The sequence below is a fragment of the Hermetia illucens genome, chromosome 4, assembly GCF_905115235.1.
Source record: "Hermetia illucens chromosome 4, iHerIll2.2.curated.20191125, whole genome shotgun sequence".
Taxonomy (NCBI): Eukaryota; Metazoa; Arthropoda; class Insecta; order Diptera; family Stratiomyidae; genus Hermetia; species Hermetia illucens.
Genome location: NC_051852.1, coordinates 107,457,592 through 107,484,604, shown reverse-complemented (window position 1 = coordinate 107,484,604; position 27,013 = coordinate 107,457,592). Strand labels below are relative to the sequence as shown.

At 42.0% G+C, this 27,013-nt stretch overlaps 1 protein-coding gene across 1 annotated transcript; it reads right to left on the bottom strand.

Moving 5' to 3' along the window:
* Positions 1-7,699: 7,699 nt before the first annotated feature.
* Positions 7,700-26,720, bottom strand: LOC119656270 (nucleolar MIF4G domain-containing protein 1 homolog). Its single transcript, XM_038062693.1, has 9 exons — positions 25,549-26,720; positions 20,782-21,106; positions 16,710-16,837; positions 16,454-16,650; positions 16,209-16,384; positions 8,514-8,866; positions 8,318-8,449; positions 8,070-8,165; positions 7,700-7,953 (listed from the first exon to the last, which is right to left on the bottom strand). The coding sequence occupies exons 1-9, from the start codon at positions 26,662-26,664 to the stop codon at positions 7,762-7,764; spliced, it is 2,715 nt and encodes a 904-aa protein (XP_037918621.1). The 5' UTR covers positions 26,665-26,720; the 3' UTR covers positions 7,700-7,761.
* Positions 26,721-27,013: the final 293 nt, after the last annotated feature.

The window sequence follows — 27,013 nt, the reverse complement described above, 5'->3', positions numbered from 1 at the left end:
GGTCGCCTTTCTGTGTTCGTCTTATCCGCGTGACATTTGCACTCAGATCCGTCAAGGAGGCATCTGCTTTAACCTTGCGTAGGATTTCCGCGTACGTCAACTCGCTGGTTTTTGTTATTATCAGCGCGTCCGGCCTGGCTCTTTTTTGCAGCTTCTTCTTAGGTCCTACCTTAGTCCACGTGTCTTCGGCGCTGTTAGTGGCCTTTTCCGTATGCCCAGATAATCTTCCGTCATTCCCAGGTTGCACCGGCATCTGTTTCTCCTTTTTCCTTTTTGCTGTTCTTTGGGGAGATAGCACTTCTTCATTTGGGTCTCTTAATCGTTTGTTCCGAATTTCCGAGATATCCTTTTCACTTTGGAAGAGTTCTTTGCCAAAGAGCTTTTTGGGAAGAGATGTCTTCTGCGTGGTTTGGGTTGCTACGGCAACCATCGCTTTTTGTTGGCTTATCGGCACTGTTGCTTCTGCCCGTGCTTTCACGTCCTCTTTGGCCTTGAAGTATGTTGCCCTAATAGAACGCACCTGATCCTTTATCGCGTGGTGTACATTATTGCGTTGGTTAACGTACTCCATTAGATTATTAATCAACGATCCCAGCTTCGTAAATGCGTCACCCTCGGCTTCAGTAGTAACTACACTGCTGCTTCTCTTAGGGCCCAACATGCGTTTTTCCGTCAAATTCGCTGCTGGTGATCTCACTAATTTTGCGCTCCGCTTGAAAGGATCACTCGCGCTAGAAGGTAACAGTGGAGACTCCCCACTAGCCATTTTGCTAGTGGGAAGCCCACCGGAGTCCTCCGCTTCCTCCACTGCTTACAGTAATTTAACTCAAAAAAGTGAAATTATAATAGTGTAGTTTATAAAAACTTGTCCGCTTTAAGTGGGGATGGAACTCGGGCTTCACTCACCAACCGCTGTCTGTCTGTCTGTCTGTCTGTCTGTCACACGCATTTTTCTCGGAGACGGTTATAGCGATTGAGACCAAATTTGGTAGAAAGGTGGGAACTGTGAACGCTCACGCATACAGTGAGTTACATCGTTTTACGACGAATTTTAAAGGGGGTCCCCATACATGCAAAAGGGGGGTGTAAATTTTTTTTTCATCAAATATAGTCATGTGGGGTATCAAATTAAAGGTCTCGGTTAGTACTTTTCGAAGCTGGCCTTAGTTTTGACATTTGTTAGAAAGGTGGGGAGTGCGGGGGGTTGAAAATGATCATTCCTTTAAGGGGGCCATTCTCAGAAACTACCAAACCGAAAAATCTGAAAAAAATCAAGAGGCTGCCACTATATGGTGCCTGGGCTCCGAAATACCTTCCATAGTGATATCTGTACAAATAAAGTTAATAATAGTATATTACTATAATTTTTAGTAATTGACTGCAAAACCCCCCTTAAGTTCATGCTAGCACGACAAAATTTCACAACAATATAGAGTATAATATAGAGCATGACCTTACCAAGTTTGGTGGAAATCGTACTATTACTAACAAAGTTATAATACGTCAAAGTTGTGGCTTCTTCGCTAATTCAAGACTATGAATGTCAATATCATCCGAAAGTGGATTCTCACATAATATATGCATATATCACCTGCTACGTACTAAGAAATACACAAAACCTTTCGTACCTGAAGCGTCCAGCTTCCGGTTTCCCGACATGTTTATTCCAATGGAAAAGGCATATAGTGTATGAATGACATAGATTTCTGGTGATAACTTAGTTCCGGAGGGGCTACGCTTACGGCTATTGAGTACACTGATGATCATAAATCAGAGGACCGAAGAAGGACCAAGCAGCTTGTAAGGATCACGAAAAGCAGGTGAGGGGATCTAGATTCTTAAAATGCCTCAACAGTTAAATGAACCTTTTACTTCATTCATGTAATGACTATCATTATATATTACGCAAAAGCCTCTTCTCCTGAAAATTTCTTTTGAAACCCTGTTTTCCACAAATGCGAAATTGTTCGACTTCCTACATTTCTGTTGAAAATTTATGTGAGACATAGTACCTCAACCGCTCCTTTAAACATTTTTAGTTTATACCCACAACGAGGGAATTTATTAGAAAATAAAAGTATATATGTATATATTGTTGCTGTTCACTCCTTCGTGAGGTGTAGCACGCAAACCATACCTACACGCTGCCACACTCGGTCCCCTGAAATGCACTTCAATTCCTACCATGACTTCGCAAGACGTCGCACCCCTTTACTGTTCTACGCTAAGTGTTCTTGGGGCGGCTCACTCGTCGGTCATCTCGGGAGAGTGGGTTCCATTGCATGGCTTTGCCAGCAATACAATTGTCGCCCTTCCTTTGTGTATGACCTATCAACTGCCTTTCGATCACATCGCATACTATTGCCAAGTCAGTATGCTGACCAGCTTGTTCGTTTGAGAGTGTCAGGCCAGCGTACTCCAATGATACGGAGCAAACAGGTACTGACGAAAGCTTAGATATTTTGAGCAACAGTGGAGTTCACTTTTCATGTGCTACGCCCATATAGCAACACAAAAAAAACATTAACACAGAACAGTCTCAACTTGATCTTAGTGTTGAGATAACTGCATTTCCCGACTTTAAACAGGACACCGAAAGCGGATCTAGCTCTTTTAATGCGCCGGGCAACATCCAGTTCGATGCCACTGTCGGCAGAAACCACGCTTCCTAGATATACAAATGGATCGACGCTTTCGATGCTCTGCCCATTAATGCAAGTAAGGAGAGGGCGATGATCCGTCAGTTTGCGAAAATCGTTTTGTTTGGCGTTTGTTGTCAGTCCAACTCTACTTGCCTCTCTTCCCAATCCCAGAGTCGTTTAACCAAGATCCTTGACCCAGTGAGAAAGCAAACAAATGCCGTCAGTCTAAGTGTTTGAGGAAAGATGTCATCGTCCATTGAAATCCCCCACGTCCTCCTGACAAAGCAGTATGAAGAAAATCACGGATAAAAAGGAGAAGTAATAACGGTGAGAAGATGCAACTCTGATGGACTTCACTTTGGACCTCAAATTCCTAAGATTTTACCTCAATGAAGCGCGTGCACCATCATATGTCGCTCTGATAATAGCTATTAGTTTCTCCGGATTTCCATTCCTGCTTAGAGCACCCCAGATATACTCCCTGTTGATGCTGTCGAAAACCTTATCAAAATCGACGAAGAGCAGGTGCAGATTTAAATTACGCGCGCTGTTCGAAAATGATCCGTAGGTGGTTGATGTAGTCAATGCAGAAGGATCCAGAGCGCGAAATAGGCTCCTCTTTGTCAATCAAGCAAGCAACACCCACACACCCTACCAATTGTCACACTCAAAACCTTCTTTGGAATTCTAACAATCATCCCCTCCTTCCAGTCTCTGGAAAATGTTTTGGATTTCCTGCATTTCTATACAAGTGTAAGAAGCAGATCTGCAGAAACTGCAAGTGCAACGGTAAATAATTCTGCGCAATGGTTTTACTCCGTTTGAGTGCATTGATGCCCGAGATGATTTCTCTTCTGCTTGAAGGAACAATCCGCATCCGTATGTAACGGTGACTAGCCGCGACCGCGGCGACAATATGCAAGTTCTTTCGTGATGCGGTATGTGGCACCTTGCCTGGCCCGTGCAATAACAAATTCCTTTTTATTACGACGTACAATACGTTGAACTTTCCGGGATTTCGCTCGGTATCGGAATTCAACCGCATCACGTCGTCATCTCCAACCCTACGGGAAGTGGCTGACGCAGATTATAAGTGAGGACAGAGGACAACTCTTGCTGATTGGAAAGTGGTCAATCTCGTACGGTGTCGGCCAGTTGAAACCCAACTGAGCTTATTGGTGTACCTTAGCAATGTCCCACGAATGATGAAGCGGTGGGAGCTGCAAAAATCCATAAACGTCACACCATTATCGTTACGTACTTCCCCATCAGATGTCCGAACAAGGTGTTCTCAGTGCCCATCTTAGTATTCGTATCAAACATCACGATAAGAATGTCACCTTTTGAAGCCTCTTTTGAACGGTATGCAATTGCTCATAGAAAACACATTTCTTTACGATGTCGAAAATCTCCGTTGGTACATAACGCTATTCAAATGTGATGCTCTTTAACTTGGACCAGTTGGTTGCCCTGTGAGTTGGGGATTAAAAATACACCCAAAGCATTCCCTGCTTGTCGTAAGAGGCAACTAAAATGAATCGAAATTTGTGGACTAGCAACCTGCGCATTTTGGAACTTTATTGCTACCGAAGCGTCAACAACGCCTCGAATAGGGACTGACCTTTGGCTATCGAAAACGGACTATGGCTCCAACTTGAGCGCGATTTCCAGTAATATAAACTGGTCATTCTGGGCCTAAACGAAATAAGATGGTGGGACTCTAGAGAGTACTCCTCTCCCTCTTGCAGCAATGTGCTTTTATACGCTGGAAAACCGAATGATAGCAGACGCGAATCCGATGTCGGGTTGCTTCTGACGGCGCGCTCTCCTGACCTGGAGGCCGGTTTCTGACCGACTTCTAACTGCGTTTCGGGATCCAGGTTAGGGAGCATCAAAATTGTACAATGCTACGCACCAATGGAGACTTCCGATGTAGTGAAGAAGGATGCTTTCTACGAGCAATTAAATGTGGTTCAAGGGAAGCTTCCTAAAGGTAACATTATGCTCGTGGTGGGTGATCTGAATGCTAAAGTGCAATCTGACAACACCTTGCTCGGACATGTGATGGGAAAACACGGTCTTGGCGACCGATTTGCTCAACTTCAACCGCCTCGTCGCCGGTGGAACATTGCACGAGCACAGAGCCTGCTATAAGGCAGTCGGGTTTCAACTCACCGACGCCATATAGGCAATCACGTCGACCTCAAAAGAGATCACCATCTGATGATTGCTTATGTTCGCTTGTGTGTTGCATCCGCCATTTCTCGCAAGGTAAGGAAGCTGCATCCCCCTAAGTTCAACATCGACCGATTGTACGACCCAGTTGTCGTTCGACAGTGTGAGACCTATCTTGCTCTTTTCTCGGGTGCTGCACAGGGATGCCATAAGATCTAGCTGACTGCGGAATCGTACAACCGGATCGATGAACGGAAGGGGTTGAAGGCTTTACTGGCCGCTGCGAGTGATCTAGCTGACTGCGGAGTCGTACAACCAGAACGATGAACGGAAGGGGTTGAAGGCTTTACTGGCTGCTGCGAGTGATGGTAGTTGTAACGCGCCCGAACCCCATTACCGAGCAAAATCCCAAAAATTTCAGCCTAGTGTACGCCGTGACAAGAGAATATTTGCTATTGCGCTGGTCAGGGAAGCGGTAGATGCCGCAGATCGCAAAGATTTCAGAACTATATATAGCATCACGAAAGAGCTTGCAAGCTTGCATGTGCTCGCAAATCTTTCGATGGTCCTGTCAACTGACGCGCATAGGTTGACGCGCTATACCCTACCTAATGATGAAGGGCAACCATACATACATATATATATTAGCTGGGACCGGAATTTCGTAGTCAAAATGCTATCAGAAACCGACTCCCAGGTAAAGCGGCAGCTTTCAGAGACAATCCAACACCGGATTCGCTGCTGCTATCACTTGACTTTCCAGGCTAAAAAAATAAAATTTCGCAAGATGAGATGAGTACTCTCCAAAGTCTCACCATCTTACTTCGCTTAGGCCCAGAATGTCCAGTTTATAACGTTAAAATTCTCACTCTAGTTGGAGAGAGCGAGCATTCTGAAGACCGTCAATACCTTTGTCGAGGATCGTGCTTTTATTCCAAAAATCCATTCCCTATCCGAGGCGTTGTTGACGTGTCGGTAACAGTAAAGCCTCAAGCTTGCGACGTTCACAATTTTTTGAGAATCTGAGAAAGTCTCCTAGAGCCAGAAAAAGTGCAGATTCTTCGTTGAAGAAAATCTTTTCGAGGCATTTTCATCTAAGGTTCGTCGCCTCATCTTACCCACATTTGCTACATATTGCTAACACCTCCACCTTAACTCTCTCCATCTAGTAATTTAATGAGGCGTGCCCCTTTAAAATTCCTAGAATTTTCATATCCCCCTTTTTTAAGAACAGCAGCAATGCCACTCTAGAGAATGGATATAGTGTCTTCAGAGGGCGTCCATTATCAGGAACCACAACTAGGAAAGGAGCAATCGTTCTTGCGGGTAGCCCGTAAGACATCTTGCCCCAATAGGCTTCCATCCGATCAGAATGTTCACGTTCTTCTTCCAAACGTGTAAGGAATTCAATTGGCTAATAGATGCTTGATCATTCTTGTTGGGTTACAAATCGCTGCGAAAGGAGTCTTTGTAAGTCCCCTCGATGTCTCCCAAGGGGCATTCCTCTTCAGATATCACTTTGTTGATTTTTGCGGGAAACTCATCGATTGATTTTATTGCACTCTCAAATAAGCTTTTTTTGCTCCCCTTCATGGGAAGACTAGAGCCTAAATGGACAAGTAACTTCTAGGCAACAGGAAGTAGTTGATACCACCACTTTTAAAATGCCATCTACGACTGTTTCACTTTACGCTGGATTGTAGAATAAGCGCATCTTCCCCGATTCGATATTAAGTGTCTTTGGAACGCTCGTTTTCTAAAGCTCTACGAAAGAAATTACAGCGATATTGACTCTACCCTTAGAATCTATGAGTAGGTTCGCTGCTAGTACTATGGGATCACTAAAATTGTCAAGCCTCAAAAGAGAGCCATAAGACCTGGTTGAGTGGGGAAATGTGAAGATAGATGCGAGAAAAGCAATTGCTGCAAAAGGATAAGAGACGGCTGGCCGGACGCGAGGGGGCCTCCCGAGCTCGAAAGAAATTTTAATAAGAAAACGGATAATGGCCCCAGGCCTCGTTTTTCGGCACAACATTCACATGGGCCCGGATTTTCTCTCTAGAGCCCTGGGGATTGCGAACATTGCGCTGGAGAATAAAGCAGGGAAATCCTAACGAGGAATGTTTATTTAGACCATGCAAAAGTATCATATTTAGGTTTGTGTTATCTAATAATCAAATGAGAGAAATTCATTATTTTTAAACTTGGCTTTTTGATCCTTGCGTATTCTTTTCTTTCCTTCCTTGCTTCTTTTGGTGTTAGGTTAGTTTTGAATTACCGAACCCGAGAAATTTTCGAGTTGCCAGTAAATGCTAATAGCCTCAACGCTGGTATCTCCTTCAGCACAGCAACTCTTTTTGAATTGACTCACTCATGAAGGATTGTTTAAACTAGAAGTTGGCGAAATTAACTCTTCTGCAATGACTCTGTCCAACCTCCTTTTTCGATATCAACTGAGGTATCGGCGAGGCGAAATACCGATTCGAGAATTGTCTTGGCTACTTCATTAACTTATGACGAAACCCTCGCCTCCTTTTATGCTTTCTTGTTACGTTCCTTCCTCTAGGTCTCTGTGCTCTTACCCATGCTGATTCACCTGAGATTCATAGGAAACTCCATTTGAAACACGTTGTAAGGAAAACAATAAGACTTCCGGAAAACAGGCTGATCTCACTCACTTGAAAGCTCTGCGAGCTTCAGTAAAGTCATTCATCTTCAAGTCTAGAAAAGGTTATCTGGCTATTGTTCTTCAACTTCAACCCTTTTGGACTCGTATCATCAACACCCTCAATCCCTCCCAACCTTCTCCCATTTTCATCAAAGGAGTGAACCGCAACTAACTCCCAATATTCCAATAAAATATATATTAAAGAAAACATTTGTTTAAAATTGAAACAATTTAATTAACATCTAAATATATTACAAACGTCTCCAATACATTGTATTAGAATTTCACTTTAGAGTCGCGAGTTTGCAGAGCTTCATCCGCAATGCTTATACGTTCTTGTAATAAGTTCATCTTGTCTGGATCTATATCACTATTTTTCGAACCTTTCAGTAGGAAATGATGTATAAAAAGCCTTATACTATCCTTAAATAATCCTAATTTCATGCTTGGAGCTACTCTTGCGAACACCTGGAATAGAATGTCGAAGTTTTAGGTAATCAATTATGGATTTAGGATGATAATGAATATGATAGGATGGTAATGATATGATATGAGAATAGACGAGGATAGACACGAAAACTCACTTGACAACATTCCTCTTCGTTTCCTAATAAAAGACCCAACACTATTTGACGCACGAATCGTAACGTACTCTTATCCATTTCTCCGAATTCGATAACCTGTAATTTTGATAAGAAATATAAATTAACAGGATAGACAATCTGAAGGATGATCTGATTCTTCTGTATTTAAAAAAGGCGTTAGAGCCCACAGAAGTTATTGATACAATTTTAATAAACTACCACCAAGTTCAAAAAATTGTCGCACTTACCTTCAAAACAGAAAGTGGTTGACCACCTTTACTTATCAAATATATCAACAATTGTGCCAAATTCTTCATCTCCTGTTTTGATCCCGATCGAACTTCCTTAATTCTATCCCATAGCGCAAATTGTATTGCAAGCTAGAAAAAAGTATCCTTAACTCATATAGTATGGTGACACCAACTATTCCACAAATCACCTCACCTGATACTTTCTATCATATTCACAAAACTTTTGTGCTAGAGCCGCGTAATATGGATTGAATACCTTCTCCGACAGACAGCAGTGAATTATGACGGTGGCAATTACTCGCTGATCTTTGATGGCCAGATGTAGAAGCCTTTCGAAGGCATTTATGTAATCTTCGGCGCTCATAATTATACAAAAGACATTCTTGCGGTCTTCGGTGTTCATTCGTTGTTGCTTAGCAAGTGCAAGTAACTGATCACTGAATTTTTCTGTTTTCTGTTGCTCAGCTTTCGGCTTTGCTGTATTGATATCCTTGATATTTCCACTCCAAGCGGAGCCAACGACCCACCACTTGCCTTTTTCATCAGCTGAAAATCAAAAAATAGGACGTGAATTCGTGGTTGGATGGATCAATATTTATTTCCTAATAAAAACTATAAACAGAATCAATTTCAATTAAAAATAAATGAATGAGGGAGAGACGTATTTTTACTTTCCGCTAGTGTTATTTATTAAACTTGCAGATACTGATATCTCGAGAACCGCCTCCTTCGATACTGTACGTTTCTCTTCAGAAATAGACGAAAACAAACCATGCTTAGAACTGAAGAGAAAAAAACTGTTAAACCAGACTGTGGAACGTTGTAACACTGACGTAATCTCAAAATCAGGGAGGATTAGGAGAAACTCAATGAAGCCAACCACAAAAATATCCCCATCCTGTGTAGTATATGAGGTCAGTAGAAGTAGAGCAGTCCATCAGGTTATTATTTTAGAAAGTATGAAAACAATACAGGCATCAGGGGTTGATTTGCATTATTAATGGCAATCACAAGAGGAGCTAAGAAAAGAACTTCGGGGAAATTGACTGCCAAGATCTGCCCGCAAATATTGCGAAGTCGGTACCCGCTTGCTTGCCTCTATGCTAGCCACGCTCGGGCATGTGGGGGAATCCTTTATACACTTCGATCGATTGAATGGCCGGAGACATTGAGGGATTCGCGCGTAAAATGGATCGCAAACTAAATTACATGAAAAAATCGATCTTTGGCCGCTATTTTAACATTTTTGGTTAACATAATTTATTCGAGTTTCTTGAGGGAGTTTTTTCAAATCTTCGGAGTTTTTCTTTCTCAGGGTTCGTATAATGAAATTAACCCAAAATCAGGGCACCTAATCTGGAACAGTAAAAAGCAGTTTTCCATTATTCACCGTCGACCATCGTCTCATTGCAGTGAAAGAAAAAATCTAAAGTGCCGGCTCATCGAACTACATCAGTACTGCCCCTAGAAGTACGCACGCAAAAGCCCTGGTGTGTCGGTTCTCCCGTTTTCCGCTGACGTGTTGTCTTGGATCAACCCTTGTTTGTCGTCGTTCAATTAAGTGCTCTGTTAGATTCCTATAAAAAACAGCGCCTGGTCGAAACGAACGAGCACCTTATCAGCGCAGAATTTGCGAAACAACCAATAAAACATTTTCCAAAACTTTAACACAAGTCTAACATCGATAGCAAACAGTTGAAACAATTTTGAAAGGAATTCTGGAGAATAAAAGTTGAAAAGTAAATTATTACATAAAAAGGCAACAAATTGTATAAATTCATATGGAGGCTAATCAGTGATTAAATTCGGGAGTTTTCTTTAAACAGTATTAGAATTGTCGCAATTGGCGAGTGCCTTTCTTATTATCTTCCGACAAAACGGACCTCGTGATTTGGTAAAGGTGTTACACGCGCATGGGGAGTATATGTTAGGCTCATTAATCCTGTTAAAACCTGATGGAAGAAACACTTCAACTCTTTTGAGATTAAGTTTGCATATGCTAATTGCTTCAGAAGCTGGCATATTTTTCTTTTTTTTCAGCCGTTGTCTCGTTCACAAAGGGGATCGGTTCGTCGTGATCCGTTTCGCCATTTGGTTCTATCAAATGCCTGCTCTGGATACAATCGCGAGGCTTTCAAATCTCCACCCAACGTATGAAGCCATGGTTGTTTCCGCCGGCCGTTTGATCGCTTACCATCCACTTCGATGTTCAGACCAATCTCGTTAGCGCGAATTACGTGACGCCCTCTCGCAGTTTTTCCACAATAGGTGCAACTCCATATCGATCGCGGATATCCTCATTTCGGATGTGATCAAAACGAGTCACGCCAATAGTCCAACGCAACATCTTCATCTCCATTACCGCACCGCAAGACGCCGTTCATTTATAGTCGGCCAACACTCAGACCCATAGAGGATGACAGGACGGATGGCATTGCAGTAAATTTTATATTTGAAACGTTCATTAATACGTCGATCACAAAGAATACCAGTTGTGGAATACCACTTCAGCCAGTTTGCACTGATGTGTGAAGCAATTTCATAACGCATTTCTCTATTGGCTGATAGCATTGACCCAAGATATTTAAATCGCTCAGTTCTGAGCAGGTCGGTGCCGCTGACAGTGGCGTTGTTTCATGGGGTTCGGTCGCCAAAAATTCAGTTTTATTCAGATTCAATCTCAGACTGTGTTGCATTAGGTAATCATTCCATTTTTTGGACAAGCTGATCATCTTTTTTACTATTAGACACTATGAAAACATTATCTGCATAAAGCAGTGCATAGGGCGCTGAACGTTGAATATACTCGTACCGTGTAACGGTGTCCATAACAAGAACAAAGGAGTGATGAGAGGGCGTTTCTTTAATGAGCACCAACAGAGACACTAAGCGGTTTTGATACACCCGCCACACTTCGAACTATACTTTTCGGATGGTGATAGAGCAATTAAACCCAGCACACGAGTTCTGCTGGCACTAAGTGTGGTCGTAGAGCATACCAGATGAGTTCGTGTGGCACACAATCAAACGCTTTCTCCAAATCCAGAAATGCAATGTAAATAGGGCGATGCTTCTCACGGTGTTTCTCCATGAGTTCCATATTGGAACTATGGTACTTTCTTGTCAGATGGTGTTCTACCTTCCTGAATAATAATAATGATCGTTAGCGCAACAGTCCAATTGGATCAGGGCCTTGAAGTGTGTTAGAGCCCTTCATTCAACACCGTAACGGTACACTAACTCCATTAAAAAATTCACTGAGCCACAGTGTCGGGACCCAGCTCTTTGCTTTCCAGAGCGCAGATGCGATGTCGTTAGGTCCTTTTGCTTTTCCCGATTTCATACGTTTTGTTGCCTCCTCGTCTTCAGTTGCGCTGACAAGCGGAAATACTGTAAATGTCGGCAATGATTGTGGAAGTGGAAGATGAACAAATTCTTCAGTTGAAATCAGATTGAAATATAGTCACCCTCCTGGTAATGGTTGGTAATCGCATAAGTGAGATCATTTCATATTTTTCCTCACCATTTAATGCGCGACGGGCCAGTGGATTCCTCAAGCTGTTTTATCGGTGGCTTGATTCACAAGACGGCAATCGGCGGCATATTGATGCTCATAATTACAGGTCCAATTTGGGATGTCAAAAACCAGACTTCACATACGATACGAACTAGAGTCAGTCTCGCTGGAAAATGCTTATCGTGAATGGCATACGCAAAAATGAAGATATATCGTCAGGAATCAAGAAGGGTTGATTATGAGTTCTTTTCTGAAAGTTGCCTTTCGATACGTAACTGAAGACGTTTGAACATTTAGTTGTCGTCACCATTTCACATGTGGTTACCACTAATGAAATAATTGCAGAGGTAACTTACAATTTGGTTGCAGACTTATATATTTACTCTAAAAGAGCTCTGGGTGAGGGATACTCTTCTTCTTACGAAATTTTTAGTATTTTGATTTATTTTATTATATTTTCTAGTTTTTTAGTTTGAATATACCAACATGAATTTCAGCTAAATTTCTCTTGATTTAAGAACTTTTCCTCTAACCCCGCGAAGATTACATTACTAAAAGGGCTCCTCCAATTTAATCATTAACGGACGCCCAAGCAGGGAGGGAACTTCAAAGCTTGCGCCTCATGGCACACCTGAAACAGGAGAAGTGAGATCGATGCTTCTCCTGTTTAGCAGCGAATCTTTAATTTTATGGCTCCACGCGCGACGTCGGGCCAGTAAGTTCGCGTGAATTTCCATGTTTGTAGAATTGTCATGTTCCGGTGCGGACCTACGAATCGGTAAAGGACACGTGAAGTTTTTCTAAAGTGACACATGATTATTCGAAAGACCTCTGTGGTCAAATCCAGGCAAAAAAAAGGTGGTCCTAGCGACGGAGGTAAAGAATGCTAAAAAATGGATTGAGTTAAAACTTGACATGAAATACAAAATAAAGTCAGGCATTCTGGATGCAGAATAAATCTTGATCTTCTTTACCCCTTGTCTCTTTCAGTAGGGGAATACGTTCAACTGAATCGAAAGCGCTAATCTTCTCGGTCATACACTTGTTCTGGCTCTCGCCTCCCCATATAGCATATCAAGCAATCGATATTTCGGTCAGCTTTTTGGTCGTTTCCCATCGACTTCGATGTTCAGGCCAATCTTACTAATGAGTTCTCGTTAGCACAAATTACGATACCATACAATTGAAAACGCCTCTCTCGTAATTTTTCCACGATAGATACAACCTCATATCGGTCGCGGATGTCCTCATTTCGTCCTCTTCATTATCGCGACGGGTCGTTCATTGTCTTTGATAGTTGGCGAGCACTCCGAACCATACAGGACGACGGGGCGGATTTTCGTTGATGCATCGATCACAAAAAACGTCAGTTGTGGAACGCCACTTCTTTCAAATTGCGCTGATGCGTCAAACAATTTTATAGCACAGTTCACCGTTCGCTAGTAACACTGATCCGGGATACTTAAATTCCTTAGTTCTCGGCAGGTCCACTACCGCTGACAATGATAGTGCCTGTCTTATTGGGGTCGACCGTCAAAAGCTGTTTAATTCAGATTCAATCGAAAACCGTGCTACATGAGGCGATCATCCCACTTTTGCACAAGTTGCTCGAGTTCAGCTTTACTATGAGACGTTAGAAAAACATCATCTGCATAGAGTACGTGACAGTGTCTGTAACAAGAACAAAGAAGCATGGCGAAAGGACACGAAGCCGCACTCCGAAATTGACTCTTCGGATCGCAGAAAAGCAATTTAGCCCAGTGGATGCGGTTGCCAGGAATATTTTCAAAGATCTTAATGATATGAGATAATAACCGAATCGGACGGTAGTTTGAACATACTGGACTGCCTTTTCTCCGATTGTGGAACGGTGCACTTTTTTGCCAGTCGCCCTCCATAACGCGATTGAAGAACTCACTAAGTCGGAGTGTTAGGTACCTGCTATTCGATTTTCAGAGCTAAACTGCGATGTCATCAGGTCCTGCCGTTTCCGCCGATTTCATTCGTTTTTTAAGCTTCTGTGACGTTAAAGGGTGAATTACACGAAATAGGACTGCTTCCGGAAGTGGTAGATGAGCACACATCCCAATATTTATCCGTCGCAACCCGTCAGGCGATAAGCAAAGTATCTTTCTTGTCATTAACACAAACTGTAAATAGACACAGTTGCGTGGTTGACAAAGTTTTTTATTTCGCAAATACTAGTATTTTGCTAGGAAGTTATTCCCTTCTTCAATGCAAGGTGCCCTTCCAAACAGTTGGATTACGATGGCACATGGACGGCAGCTACGAACAACCAGTTCGTTGTGGGCGATAATTGTGTTGGCTGGGTTTGCTGTATTGGCTGTTCAAACCAATGAAAGTAAGCATCAACCTTGACGAGGAACATGTAGCTGCAAAAGTCTCCAGTATAATCGAGATGAATACAAGTCAATAATAAATAGGATGATTGAACTACGGTCTTAGTTGGGTTCTTGGTGGAAGCTACATATTCACTGACAATGGGGACAATTCTTTCAACACTGCTGCCTTAGCCCGGTTAGAGTACGGGTAGACATACTAGTGCATTCATTTGCAATATGCATTGAGAGGGCATAGCTTTAACGTTGATAGAATGAAAAGAAGGCATTTTGAAATCTTTGTTGATGGTTGCGAGCGGGAATCCGTTGGCATTAAAAAGTGCGACAATATAATGAAGCGCGGCGTTGCTAAGCCAAGTAGAAACTGCCGCAAGTAGCAGCGGTTTCACGTCCGTATACTGCAGGAAGAAAGAACTTGCAGGTGCTCGTATGTCTTTCGATGATCACATGACGGCAGACTTCGTATCCACGCTAACGAGCCGCTAAAGGGGCTAATGGAGCCCTTCAACGCAATTCTCATTCATCCGTTGAAGTTCAGTAACATGTAGATACGGACCGCTCTTCCAAACAGAAGTGAAATATTTGGCATCACCACGCTAAAACAGAGTAAAACCACCGGCACTAACAGTCTCCCCGGAAAACTTTTCCTTGGAGCCCTTCCAACAACCTACGGATCATTGTGGAATCGTGTGCGGAGTTTAGATCACAGCGTTAGATGCTCTTCATCGATTTTAAGAATGCTTTCTATGAAGGCGATAGGAAACGTTGGGGTGCTTTAAGCAAGAGGGATATTCGGCGAAACTAAAAGCTATTATCAAAGCAGCATATGGCGGTACAAAATGTCACAGACTGCATCGAGATAAAATCGCTGGAGGATGTGGAGAGGTTCAGTGAGCAATGACATATTTCCCCAAACATCTCAGCTCTGCTGATAGTATTTGCCTATCGCTCACCAAATTATGGACCTTGGTGAAATTGCTCTGGATTTGAAAGTCAAAGCAAAGCACAAAGAGTCGGACTGAAAGTAAACAAAACCAAAGTTATCAGTCTGATTTCTCATGGTACTCTTCCTGTTTGCATTAATAGGCAGAATATCGAGAACGTCGAAGAGCTTGTATATCTAGCAAGAGCTGCTTCTGCCGACGGCTTCGAACATAATGTCATCCGACCCATTAACAGCATTAAAGCTGTTTTCGATGTATGATCCAAAATCTCTAAATGTCGATATCTCAACATCAATATGAAATATAAGCTATTCCACCTCAACGACCTCTATGTCTTGCTGTATGAGAATAGAACGACAATGATCGCCACTGTTACTCGGAAAATTCAAGCTTTCACCAATTCTTAGTCCACCCATCGGGGTACTCTAGTCCCAAATAATAACAAATGAAGAACTTCGCCGAAATATGAACCAGATGTCCGCGGACGTGTTGATCAAAAGGCGGAAGCAGTGCGTAAGTTACACATTAAGAAATTTTAACAATTCCATTGGAATCCACTATCCAAGAGGACAATAGGCAGATGGACTGTGCGGCTATTGGCAATTTAGATGCGTGGGTGAATCGGAAGCATGGTGAGTGAAACTGACTATTTCCTTACCCAGCTCCCAAGGGGGCATGGAGACTTTCAGTTTTATCTGCACCCGATTGGGAAGACACGATCTCCTGATTCTGTGTTTTGGAGTGGGGTTGTGGAAGACGAAGATCATACCTTTTTTTCTTTTGGAAGGTTGGATATGATTCGTTAACAACTTTATTTAAACACAGGGGAGCAGGGAATTCCCTGGCTCGCACTGAACTACTTAAATCCACATCAAAATGAACGACAAAATGCTTTCGTTATCGTTTTTGTGCCTTTATGATGACAAGGTCATTTTTGAATGCTTCCACTACCTAGACTCCTTTATATCCACATATCCTCTTCAATCAACTTTTATTGGATCTTCAGAGGTCAGCCATATTCAGATCAATCAATTTTCAGACTAAATTTATTCTCTTAGGACACTTACCATTTAATAAATCGTCAATTGTAATATTCAGCGTGGTCACATATTTTCCATTTACCATCATTGACTTTAAGATTTTCCTCAAATGCTCCGCTAGACTAGGGTCATATTGGGGGATTTTAGTCATGTTATTGTTCTTTATTGCCAATAAAATTTCAATCATGAACTTCAGTCGTGCACTAGAATAAATAAAACAACAATTTGCATTCAGTATTCCGAATAATAACACAAACTAGCGAATTACTTACTTTTCCTTCACTTCCGGAGGCGCTTCACTAGCTTTCTTCTGAATGAGAAGTATCAGATCTTTTAATGCCAATGGATCGTCCTTTCTCAGCTGAAAGCCAACCGATCGTAACACTAAAAGTAAACATTCGACTGACTTTTCGCATAAATGTTCACTAAGCCGCTTCAATATTTCATAAATTAAGGAGTGCTGGAAGATCTATGGGGATAAAATTGTTATATCAAAAAGAACAATAAAGAGAGGGCACTCGTGCTTACCTTAAACGTGTACATGTGGCAGAGCAGAAAGAGTGTGTTATCGAACTCTTTGTTTTCAACGTCCATGGTATTGATATTATTGATGTATTTTTCAATTTTAACTACGAGCGTTTCTAAGACATGGGCACCTGTAAACGAAGAAAAATATACCAACTTCTGTGACAAAGTGATCGAAAAAAATAATGAAATTGTAGATGCAACATCGAGTAGCGAAATAATAGGAACATAAAGATGTTTTCTAAACTGAAAGAAAAAGCTCCAAATAAATTTAATTCAATCCAAATTCAGTTAACTCTGTCAAATGAAAATCAGAAGGCAGAAGTGACCGTGAATAGGTCACACACTGAGGGAGGGCAACAACTCCAGAGCGGGTTGCACCATGCAATGGAATTCACTATCCCCGCCTTCTAACTACTTAGCACAGAACAATTGAAAGAGAATACAAGCTAATTGGAAAGTCGTGAAAGGACCACATTGTCAAGAATCGTCAATGATGACGTGTAGGTCTCGTTGACATATAGGTATATGGCACTTATATATGAAGAGACTCCCCAACCGAATTATGACAGAATGGAATAACCACAAAGTGTGTTACGTAACAGAACTTTTTGCACTATATTTACTTCGCTTTGAGTGAACCCCCGAGGAATTCGGATTAAGTTCCCTGCTAAAGATCATAATATCGGTGGAAAGTAAATTGGAGTTATCTAAATCCGTTTGCTGCAGTAATTTGGAATTATCGAAATCTGATTACTGTAAAAAGTTACTTCTTTTGCCTGAATTACGATATATTTTTGGGGTTTGACTTTCTGATAGAGTTTCTAAAATATACGCTTTCCTGTGACTGTGCCAAAGATTCCTAAAATACTTAATTCCTTCACATTTGGGCCTAGAATTTTAACGATATAATACCTAGCAACATTTTTAGACGGAATGAAAGCTGACCCTGCCATCGCGTTAAAAACTTGATGCAAACCTAGCAGTTGACAAAGTAATGTGAATGAAAAAGAATATTTACATTTCTTAAGTACTGTCTACGTGTATACTTTAAAGTGCGGGAAAATGTCTACTCCTCTTAAGAAATTAATCATTTTAATTTACTGGAATACTGAAAATATAACTTGCTCTGAGACCTATGACTACAAAATTCTCAGCTCTTCTTCAAGAGGAGTTGGTGGGGAAGATGAAGTTCGACGGTGCGACGGGAACTGACGAACCCCTACACAAGCAGATCATGCTGAGGATAGCGCAGATAAATATGCAGCAGTCAAAGTGCGCCTCAGCTAATCTGCTGGTTTTCCTTGAAGCCATCGTCGTCGCACTATGCAGGAGCCCTGGATCGAAGGAGACCCCACCATCAGAAGGGTTCCGAAGTAAATATTACAATTTATTCCACTGTACAAGAGGCACTGATCGGGACAGACCTAGAACTTCTATCCGCACCAAGAAGAGCCTGCACGCTCGTCTGTGGACCTGAGTTGCAGCTATATTTCGTCGGCTTAAATGCCTCATAACCGATCAGCTCCGCCAGAAGAGCTGCAACATTTTACGTTTACCATCGCTGCAAAGAAGGTTAACCTGTTGATAGGCTGCGACAACAATGTAAGGCACAGGCTTTGGGGCAGTGTGGGAATCAAAGATTTTATTATCAATACAAATACATCATTGTGATAGGGGCAGCACACCAATGCAGCTCAAAGAACTGTAGTTGGAAGGAGGTCCTTTAAATCACCCTACTAACCGACAGTACGACATATAACTGGAGAGTATCTGACCAGAGATCCTTCTCAGATCACAGTGGGATCTGCAGAGATCCCCAATCCTTTTAGGGTCCCAGCAAGATCCACTAGAGGAATTTTGGTCGTGTTATCAAGAACAAACTCTCTCCGGTGCGCAAATTGGTAAGTTTGGCACAACAGACAAACTGGAGTCAAAGGTCGGGGCTCTGGAAAAGGTAACACTAATCAAGAATGTCTTCAACATCTACTACAGACACAAATATTGGCAACCATATTGAAGAAGTACAGGCCATCAAGCCTGCCAAGAGGCAATCCTGATTGGGACGTTGTCAGAACATTGAAAGCACCAGCAAATCTGCGAAACTCAGTAAGATTATGTACAAAGAACATTGAAGCCCCTCGTTTCCTAAAATCGGAAGGGAATTTGATGGTGAAACCCGTCTGAACCAGGCGCACGGCCCGCCATTGAAGAGGACTGCGATCCAGAGCCTGCTTGGGGGTATGCAGCCCCAGCCGTGTGAGACTATCGAATCAGTAATTATCGGAAATAAAATCGGCGGGGCTATAAACAGCTTCTCCATTCAGATTTAGACCCCTGGGCCCAGATGGCATAATGCTAGTCATGATACAGAAACAGCAGGAAAGAGTTGTGACGTGGTTTATCCACTTAAGGATGATTATAGAAAGAACACCATCCATCCATCTCAGCACACCTATCTCCACGGCAAATCCACGGAAACCGCTTTCCACGAGGTAATTAGCTTAGCTGAGCGATCACTACAATGCAAGCATTATACTCGCGGGGAAGCATTAAACAACATAAGTACCAACGTCATCATCACCCTTAACTAGTATAGGAAGATTTAGGAATACATGCAAAGAATTAGAATAATCCAGTCTGATCTGGGAAACAGCCAATTGACCAAAGCTCTGAACATAGATACGCCCAGGGTGGCGCCATCTCTCCGATGCGATTCAGCGGATATTGGACTTGAGCGGAAAGGTCAGGGATGTTTCCCTCCGTTATAAGTGAAATCATGGAAGGAACGTTGGGAAAGGTGTGCCTGTGGGGCCGCGAGATGCGCACTCAGCATAAAAACAACCAAAACGGAGCTCATGCTATTCACTACAAAGACAGGATACTCGAATTCTCTCTTCCGCGGCTAAATGAACAAAGAGAGTTTCTTTCCTCCAAAGTAAAGTATCTGGGTGTAATCCTAGCTAAATTGGAAATTGGACACATAAATGAGGGTTAAGAAGACCTGTATACCCCTCTACGTTTGCAAGAAGACTTTTGCCAGGAAATAGGGTCTCCGGCGAGGATGATTCTCTGGATGTACACAGCCGCGGTCCATCCTATCCTAACGCATGGTTCTCCTGTATGGGCGCTAAGCAAGAAGTAGAATAGAACGAAGCTCAATAATAGTCAAAGGACCGCGTGTGCAGATGCTGCCGGAGCTTTGCAGTCCTGCCCGGCAGACGCTCTTAATGTACTCCTACACTTCTTTCCCCTAGACCTCAGTCAGTACTGTCAGACTACGTGAGCCCGGACAGCAAAACCCTACGGCCGTGATAAACTCCTAGACGAAGTACCTCAGGAACTCTCGATATTCCCCACGGACTACGCCACACGCAAGCCAAACTTCACGGGGAATTTTGTCTTGAACTTTCCAAGAAGGACAGAGTAGAAAGCACAGTATTTTTCACCGACGGATCAAAAATGTCCTATGGATACACACAGTGTCACCGAATCGTACAATCTACCAGGATTGGCCAACGTAACCCCAGCAGAAGAACTGGCGACACTGGAAGCCTTGCCAACGGTTGAGCCCCATTTGAAACATAACCATTTTGACCGACAGCCAACCGGCCACTAAGCGTACACAGTTTACGTACTTTTTGAACCCCTTCCCCCCATACCCTCCCTTTGATGAAAGGAAATCCGTTACTTGTAGGCTCCCTAAACCGAGGCTAGCCCGAAGTAATAGGTCAAACGGAGGTATTTAATTGGTAGCCACACAGTTTACCGATACAGAACTCCAACACTTAATGCTTAAACACATTCACCTACCCAACCTAAAAAAATAAGTATGTTCGAAAAATGGGACATAAAACATAAAAAAATACCTTGCAAACAGAAAACTCAATTCTAAGCTCGGAAGTTAGAACCAAATAAGTTGTTTGCTCTAATTTCCAAACTTTTCTAATTTCTGCGAGTTCTAATTTTCGCGTTGCTATGGTACAAGGTTCATTTAACCATTTTTTTCTAACATTTCAAGAGCAATCTCTATTATTTAACAGTGAAAATCAGAAAAAAATTGCAAATTACTCACCAACTTCATTGCCAACATTCGCATGCAATACAGCCACCAACATTGCATATTCTAAGACCATTCGTTCTGGTGATAACACATGACTAATTATTGCTTCACTCACTAGTTTCGTGAGTGTATTGTTCATATCAAACCGTGAATTTGAACGATATAAGTTTTCAATGTCTCCAGCGATTTTATGGATATTCGCCTCGGATAATCGATTCAGGAATCCTTTACAATGACGCTGAAGGTTCGCCAGCTTTTCCTTTCGTTTTGAGTCACTAGGATTTTCTGCTTCAAGCCGCGCCCGAACATGTGGTGGAACATATTTTGTTGCTTTTTCCTGAAAAAGAGGGAAATAATATTATTTATTATTATATATCATTAAAGCGCTGAATTGAAGGATTTTAAGCCCAGTCAAATGCTGGACTGTTTTTGGAGCAGTTATAGGTATTTAATACAAACAACGAAATCCTGGGTGTGCTTATCGACAAAAAGATCTTACTATCAATAGACTATCTAGAAAATTGTCTCTCCCTTCCAACTGCTTTTTGCCATGATTAAAAATACTATATATCATAAATCCTGAGTCCTCAATCTACCGTTTCAGTCTGCGTTCAGTGGAGCAAACTTCTTCCGATCTTTTTTAATCAAATTTGATTCAAAAATAATAAGGATCCATGCAGCAAGAATTCGAAGAAAATTTTCTCAACTTGACATGATCCAAACCAACAAATTTGACTGGAGAAAAAACCTTCACATTCAAGCGTGTATCCTTTATTATTTCCTATACATATTTGTGGATGGTGCCGTCTTCCCAGTAGCACTAGCTAACGAGTGCAAGAATTGTATTGTCGTATATTTGCCTCAACATCTGTTTCGTATCTTTTTCTGGGCGGAACAGTAGTAGCGACCCGAAAGATAAAAACTAGGGAAAACACCTGAGTTACAACTAAAAATATAGACTCACAGACGGAAACGAACAGAAAATACTACTTCTACTTGTTTACGGGAGCTGCAAATTTTGAAACTTTATTGCTAACCTCACCCCGACGACCTTTGCCTATCGAAAACGGACTATGATTGGTTTCTGGAATGGGTGCACGGTCTCTCCGCTCGACAACGGTAGCGAGGGTCCTCAGAATGCTCCCTTAGTCCAACTCGAGCGAAAATTTCAACGATATAAGCTATACATTCTGGGCCAAAGCTAAGTAAGATGGTGGAACTCTGGAGAGTATTCCTCTTGCTCTTGCGGCAATGTGCTTTTGTACTCTGGAAAGTCGTGTGGTAGTAGACGCAAATTCGATGTCAGATTGTTTCTGACGGCTACCACAAGGCGCGCTTTCTTCACGTGGAAGCCGGTTTCTGGCAGACTTCTGACTGAAAGATTTTGGAGCAGGTTAGCAGCATTAAAATTGCACACTGCTATGCAAAAACGGAAGCTTCCCATATAGTGAAGAAGGATGCTTTCTACGAAGAATTACACGCAGTTCAGGGGAGGATTCATAAAGGTGACATTGTGATCGTGATGGCTGATCTACATGCCAAGCATGGCCTTGGCGTCCATAACATTATCGGTGGGATGTTTGTGGATTTCTGGAACTTCATTGTGCAAGCACAGAGCCGGTCATAAGCTCAGATCGACCACTTTGCGATCAGTAGTAGATTTAAGGGGATTGTCTAGTTTAGGAGTTGGATATGCGCAATAAGACAGGTGCTAACATCGGCCTTGACCACCATCTGATAGTCGCTTACATTCGTTTGCGTGTTGCGTTTGCCTTTTCTCGCTAGATTGGAAAGCAACGACCTCCCGTGTACAACACCGACCACCTGTATAATACAGTTGTCGTTCAAGAGTGGCTATCTTACTGATCGTAATCCACCTAAGAATATTGACAAGCATCGATCCGCCATCAAAAATACTTTTTTCTAGAGTGCTACGCAGTTTATCGCCCACTACTCTAAGGATCGTCATAAGTCTGGCTGACTACAGAATCGTGGAAGGATATCGATAAACGGAATGGTTTGAAGCTCTATTAGCCGCTACGAGTGATGACGGGTTCGAAATTCGATACCAAACAAAATCGCGGTAAATTCAGCGTAGTGTATGTCATAACAGGGAATTTGCTATTGAGTGGAAGAAGGCCATGATCGTTAAGATTCCATAAAATGGCACCCATTTTGAGTGTGACAATTGGAGACGTATCTGCGTGCTCCCTACCATCGCAAAGATAATAGCTAAAATAATCCTGCAACGCATTAAAGATCATCTCGAAAGCTTGATCGACAGAGAGCAGATTGGTTTCCGCTCCAGATCCTTCTGCATTGACCACATCAACACCTTCCGATTCATTTCGGAACAGTGCACTTGAGTTTGGATCTTCGCTTCATTTGCTCTTCATCGATTTCGAGAAACCTTTCGACAACGTGAACAGGGAGTGTATCTGACATGCTTTATGGATGAGAAGCATTCTGGAGAAACTAATAGCTAATATCAGAGCAACATATGATGGCGACGTGCTGCATCAAGTTAAATCTCAGGATTTTGAGTCTAAAGCGAAGCCATCGATATAATTTCTTCTTGTTATCGTTGACATTCTTCATGCTGGAGGAGTTTAATGGACCATGGCATTTTCTCAATCACCAGATCTGTTTGCTCGCTCAGCGGGTCATGGACCTTGGAGAAATGGCTCTGGATTTGGAAAGGGAGGTAAGTAAATTTGGACTGGAAATAAACACGAACACAACCAAGGTTCTCAGTCCGATTGATCACCGTACTCTCCCGATATCTAGGAAGCGTGGTTTTTGCCGATGGTGGCACCGATGTTACTCGACGCATTAACAACGCTAGATACGCTGTCGCTGCCTTATCTGACATCTAAACACTAAGATCGATTTGAGATTGTTCTGCGTTAGTGTTCTTTCTGTGTTGCTATATGGGAATAGCAGATGGAAAGAGACCCCCGCTGTTACTCGAATGCTCCAAACCTTCGTCAACACCAGCTAGCGTCGCACAGGCCTGTCGCAATGTGTTCGGAAGGCGGAAGTGGTAGTGGGTAGATCAAATATTAGAGAGGGGCGACAATTGGATTTTTGGCTGCACCATGCACTTGGTGTAGAACAGTAGAGAAGGAGTGTATTTCAGGTAACCACGATCTATGCGCTTCATCTTATGTGAGAAACTCTCTATGCACGATTTTCCATTCGTACATAGCTAAGAATGCAACATAATCTTTCATATTATGCCAAACTGGAAGATACACATATATACATACATATCAAAGACATAAATATTGTGTTCATCCTAAATAAACAAACGTTACCTATTACTGCCTGACGATACCTACATATATGACGATACCTACATATATGATATATGTGCGCATCTAAATTGATCTAATGCATTTCACGGATTTCCACTTGACTCTGCGCACAAAAGCACACATATATATAAGTAAATTAAAAACCACTGGTAACAACATACGTCTATTATATTGACTATTACCACAAGCTTTATTAGCATATACATATCCATGCAAATAACTAAAAAAGCCAAAAAACTTAATCTAAAATGTCCTCATAGACCCCGCGGTTCATATAAGTTCACTTTATATGATGACGTCACACACGTCTTAGACTTACCTAGAATGCCAAAATTTGACCTTCTATAACTTTCTTAATTATAGTTGGATTGCGTTCAAAATTTTAGAATTATGTCGTGAGCCTAAATTCCATATAGATGCATCACTGTGATTTTTTTCAGATTTTTCGGTTGGATAGTTTCTGAGAACGAGATCTGTTTCACTTTTTGGAGACACATTTCGAGTCCTCACTCCAATATGATTCACCCAATATCAGAAAAAGAATTAGTTTCAAAAAGTAATAATCGAGTCTACCCTTTGGTACCCCATATGCCTATATTCTGTGAAAAAAAGCCCCCCTAAACTCAACACAAAATAGCGCGGCATGTAAAGGAAGACACCACATGTTCTCACAAAATCTCGTGACAATCGGATCAGCCGTTTCCGAGTAAATCGGGTGTGACAGACAGGCAGACATTGATCATCGATTTTAATAAGGATTTGTTTCACACAAAACCCTTAAAACCTGCGATGCGGCCATAATTAGTGAACCATTTCGCAATTTTGGCGGTAATATCTGGGTGTGAGATCATACAGTTCAGGAATGGTATGAACGTGCAGGGAAAAGGCCTCTCAGGAAGTCATGGAACACTTTCGGATCGAATTCATAAATGTGAAGGTGGAGGTGGTGAAGGTGGTTATAGTAAGATGTACTGCCCAATGGGAGAAGCTAAAATTAGCATTGCTACCCAACCCTAATAAGCCCGAACTGCCTGGTGGTACTAAGCACAGTTAATTAATGCAAGTAGGCCAGTGTGTGTATCAGAATTGTAAGAAGGGTCCTGAGAAACCACCTTTGGTATCAAAGGAACACGTAATTCATGAGAAAATGCGGTTAAACTAAAACTTTAAAGATAAAGTTAAATGTGCGTGGAGAATAGCCAGACAAGAAGTTGAGATACAGATTTCCCATTTGTCTTGCAGAACGAAAACGAAGTCAGAGCCGGAATAAATTCCTTTTATAAAACCTAAAAGAAAGACGGCGATAGCTATCCGTACCAATCCCCAGCATCCAGGTTCAATACAATTGCAACAATTTCGGATTTTAATTCCTGGGAACGTGACCTGCGTGGAGGAATTAGAATGCTTACAGCATGTGATCTAACCGATTCAAAACTGTTTCTCAGAGAGGGCCGATACTTACCTCAACAATATTTCCATCCTTATCCCTTTGACGTCCGTAAATATCTTCCCATATCTTGTGATCTCCATTTTCTGGACCAGCTCCGTGGTTTTCGCCATCAGCGTCATCACTATCGTCATCGTTCACCTCTGCAAAACTTTCATTTTCCTCATCATCTAATCCTGACTCATCGTCTTCACCTTCATCTAAGTCGGAGCCAGAAACTCCGTCTTCCGCTTCACTATTTTCTCCTTCTCCACTTTCGCTGGCATCTTCAGCTTCTTCTCCACTTTCCATGATGTCAAAATCACTATCCTCCGAATCTTGTATAAGTTTCTGCCTATTACCGGCTTCATCATCATTTTCACCTCCAAACTCTGAATCGGACCCGCTCAAATCCAATTCATCTTTGAAATATTTCTCCTCAGCCTTGGACAGTCGTTTCATCCGTTTACTCTCCTTCGCCTCTTCCCGCTTCTTTTTCTTCTTCGCTTTTGTCACCTTATCATCCCCTATTGCAGCTGCAAGATCCTCGTTAAATGCATCATCCGAATCGTCATCAGACTCAGCTGCATCTTTTGCGGCTTTGTACATTTTCTCGATATTCTCAGGAAGGCACAGCTCCAAAGCGTAGTCCAATCCATCCCCAAACATTTTATGGACAGATTTGTCATTTTTATGCTTATCAATTCTGAGTTTCTTCTCCAGCTTGCGAATGATCTTGTCGTCTTCCTCGTTTGCGCTTTTTAACTGTTCAATTCGCCTTTTACGCATCTTTTTCTGAAGTTCCTGCTCCTTTCGTTTCTCCTTCTGTTGGTTTTCAAGGAAGCGGTCTGGCTGGGAGACTACTGTTTTTTTAGGGACTGGCTTGATTTTGCTCAACTTGGCATTCATCTCATCGTCACTTAGCTCGAAATCGGACTCAATTTCACTGTTGACATCTTCAAAGCCGGCGTTTCCTTCATCCTCTTCAGAGTCATGTTGTTGGGGTGGTTTGTGTACAAATTGCCCAGGTTTCGACTTCTTGCGTGAGAAGAAGTTTCGTTTGTTCTCCTTTTTCTGTTGACGCTTTTCTTTGCGAAGTTCCTTACGCGATTTCACTATGTTTGATTTCTTTTTCTTTGTAAATTTACCCATTTTCGTGAGAACAGGAGCGAATGGAACTAATATTTTTATCCCGACCGGTATTGACAAGTGGCTGACGTTTTGAAAGCACGTGTATTTGTTATTAATTTATGGAGGGCATTGTACCTGGGCAAGTATAGTTAGTTTCATATTAGAGGTTAATTATTATTTCAGATTAATTAACACCAAATATTTTAACGAAATTCGGTAATTTATTTGATTAAAAATTTCGAAGGCCGCCAAGTTTCAACTATTATCGGAGAATTTAAGATTGAATTATAGTCTATCTTTCACAAAGAAAAAAGAAAGACTCATATGGAATGGCAGTTACTGCTGCCGTTTCTATTGTTTATCTTTTGTG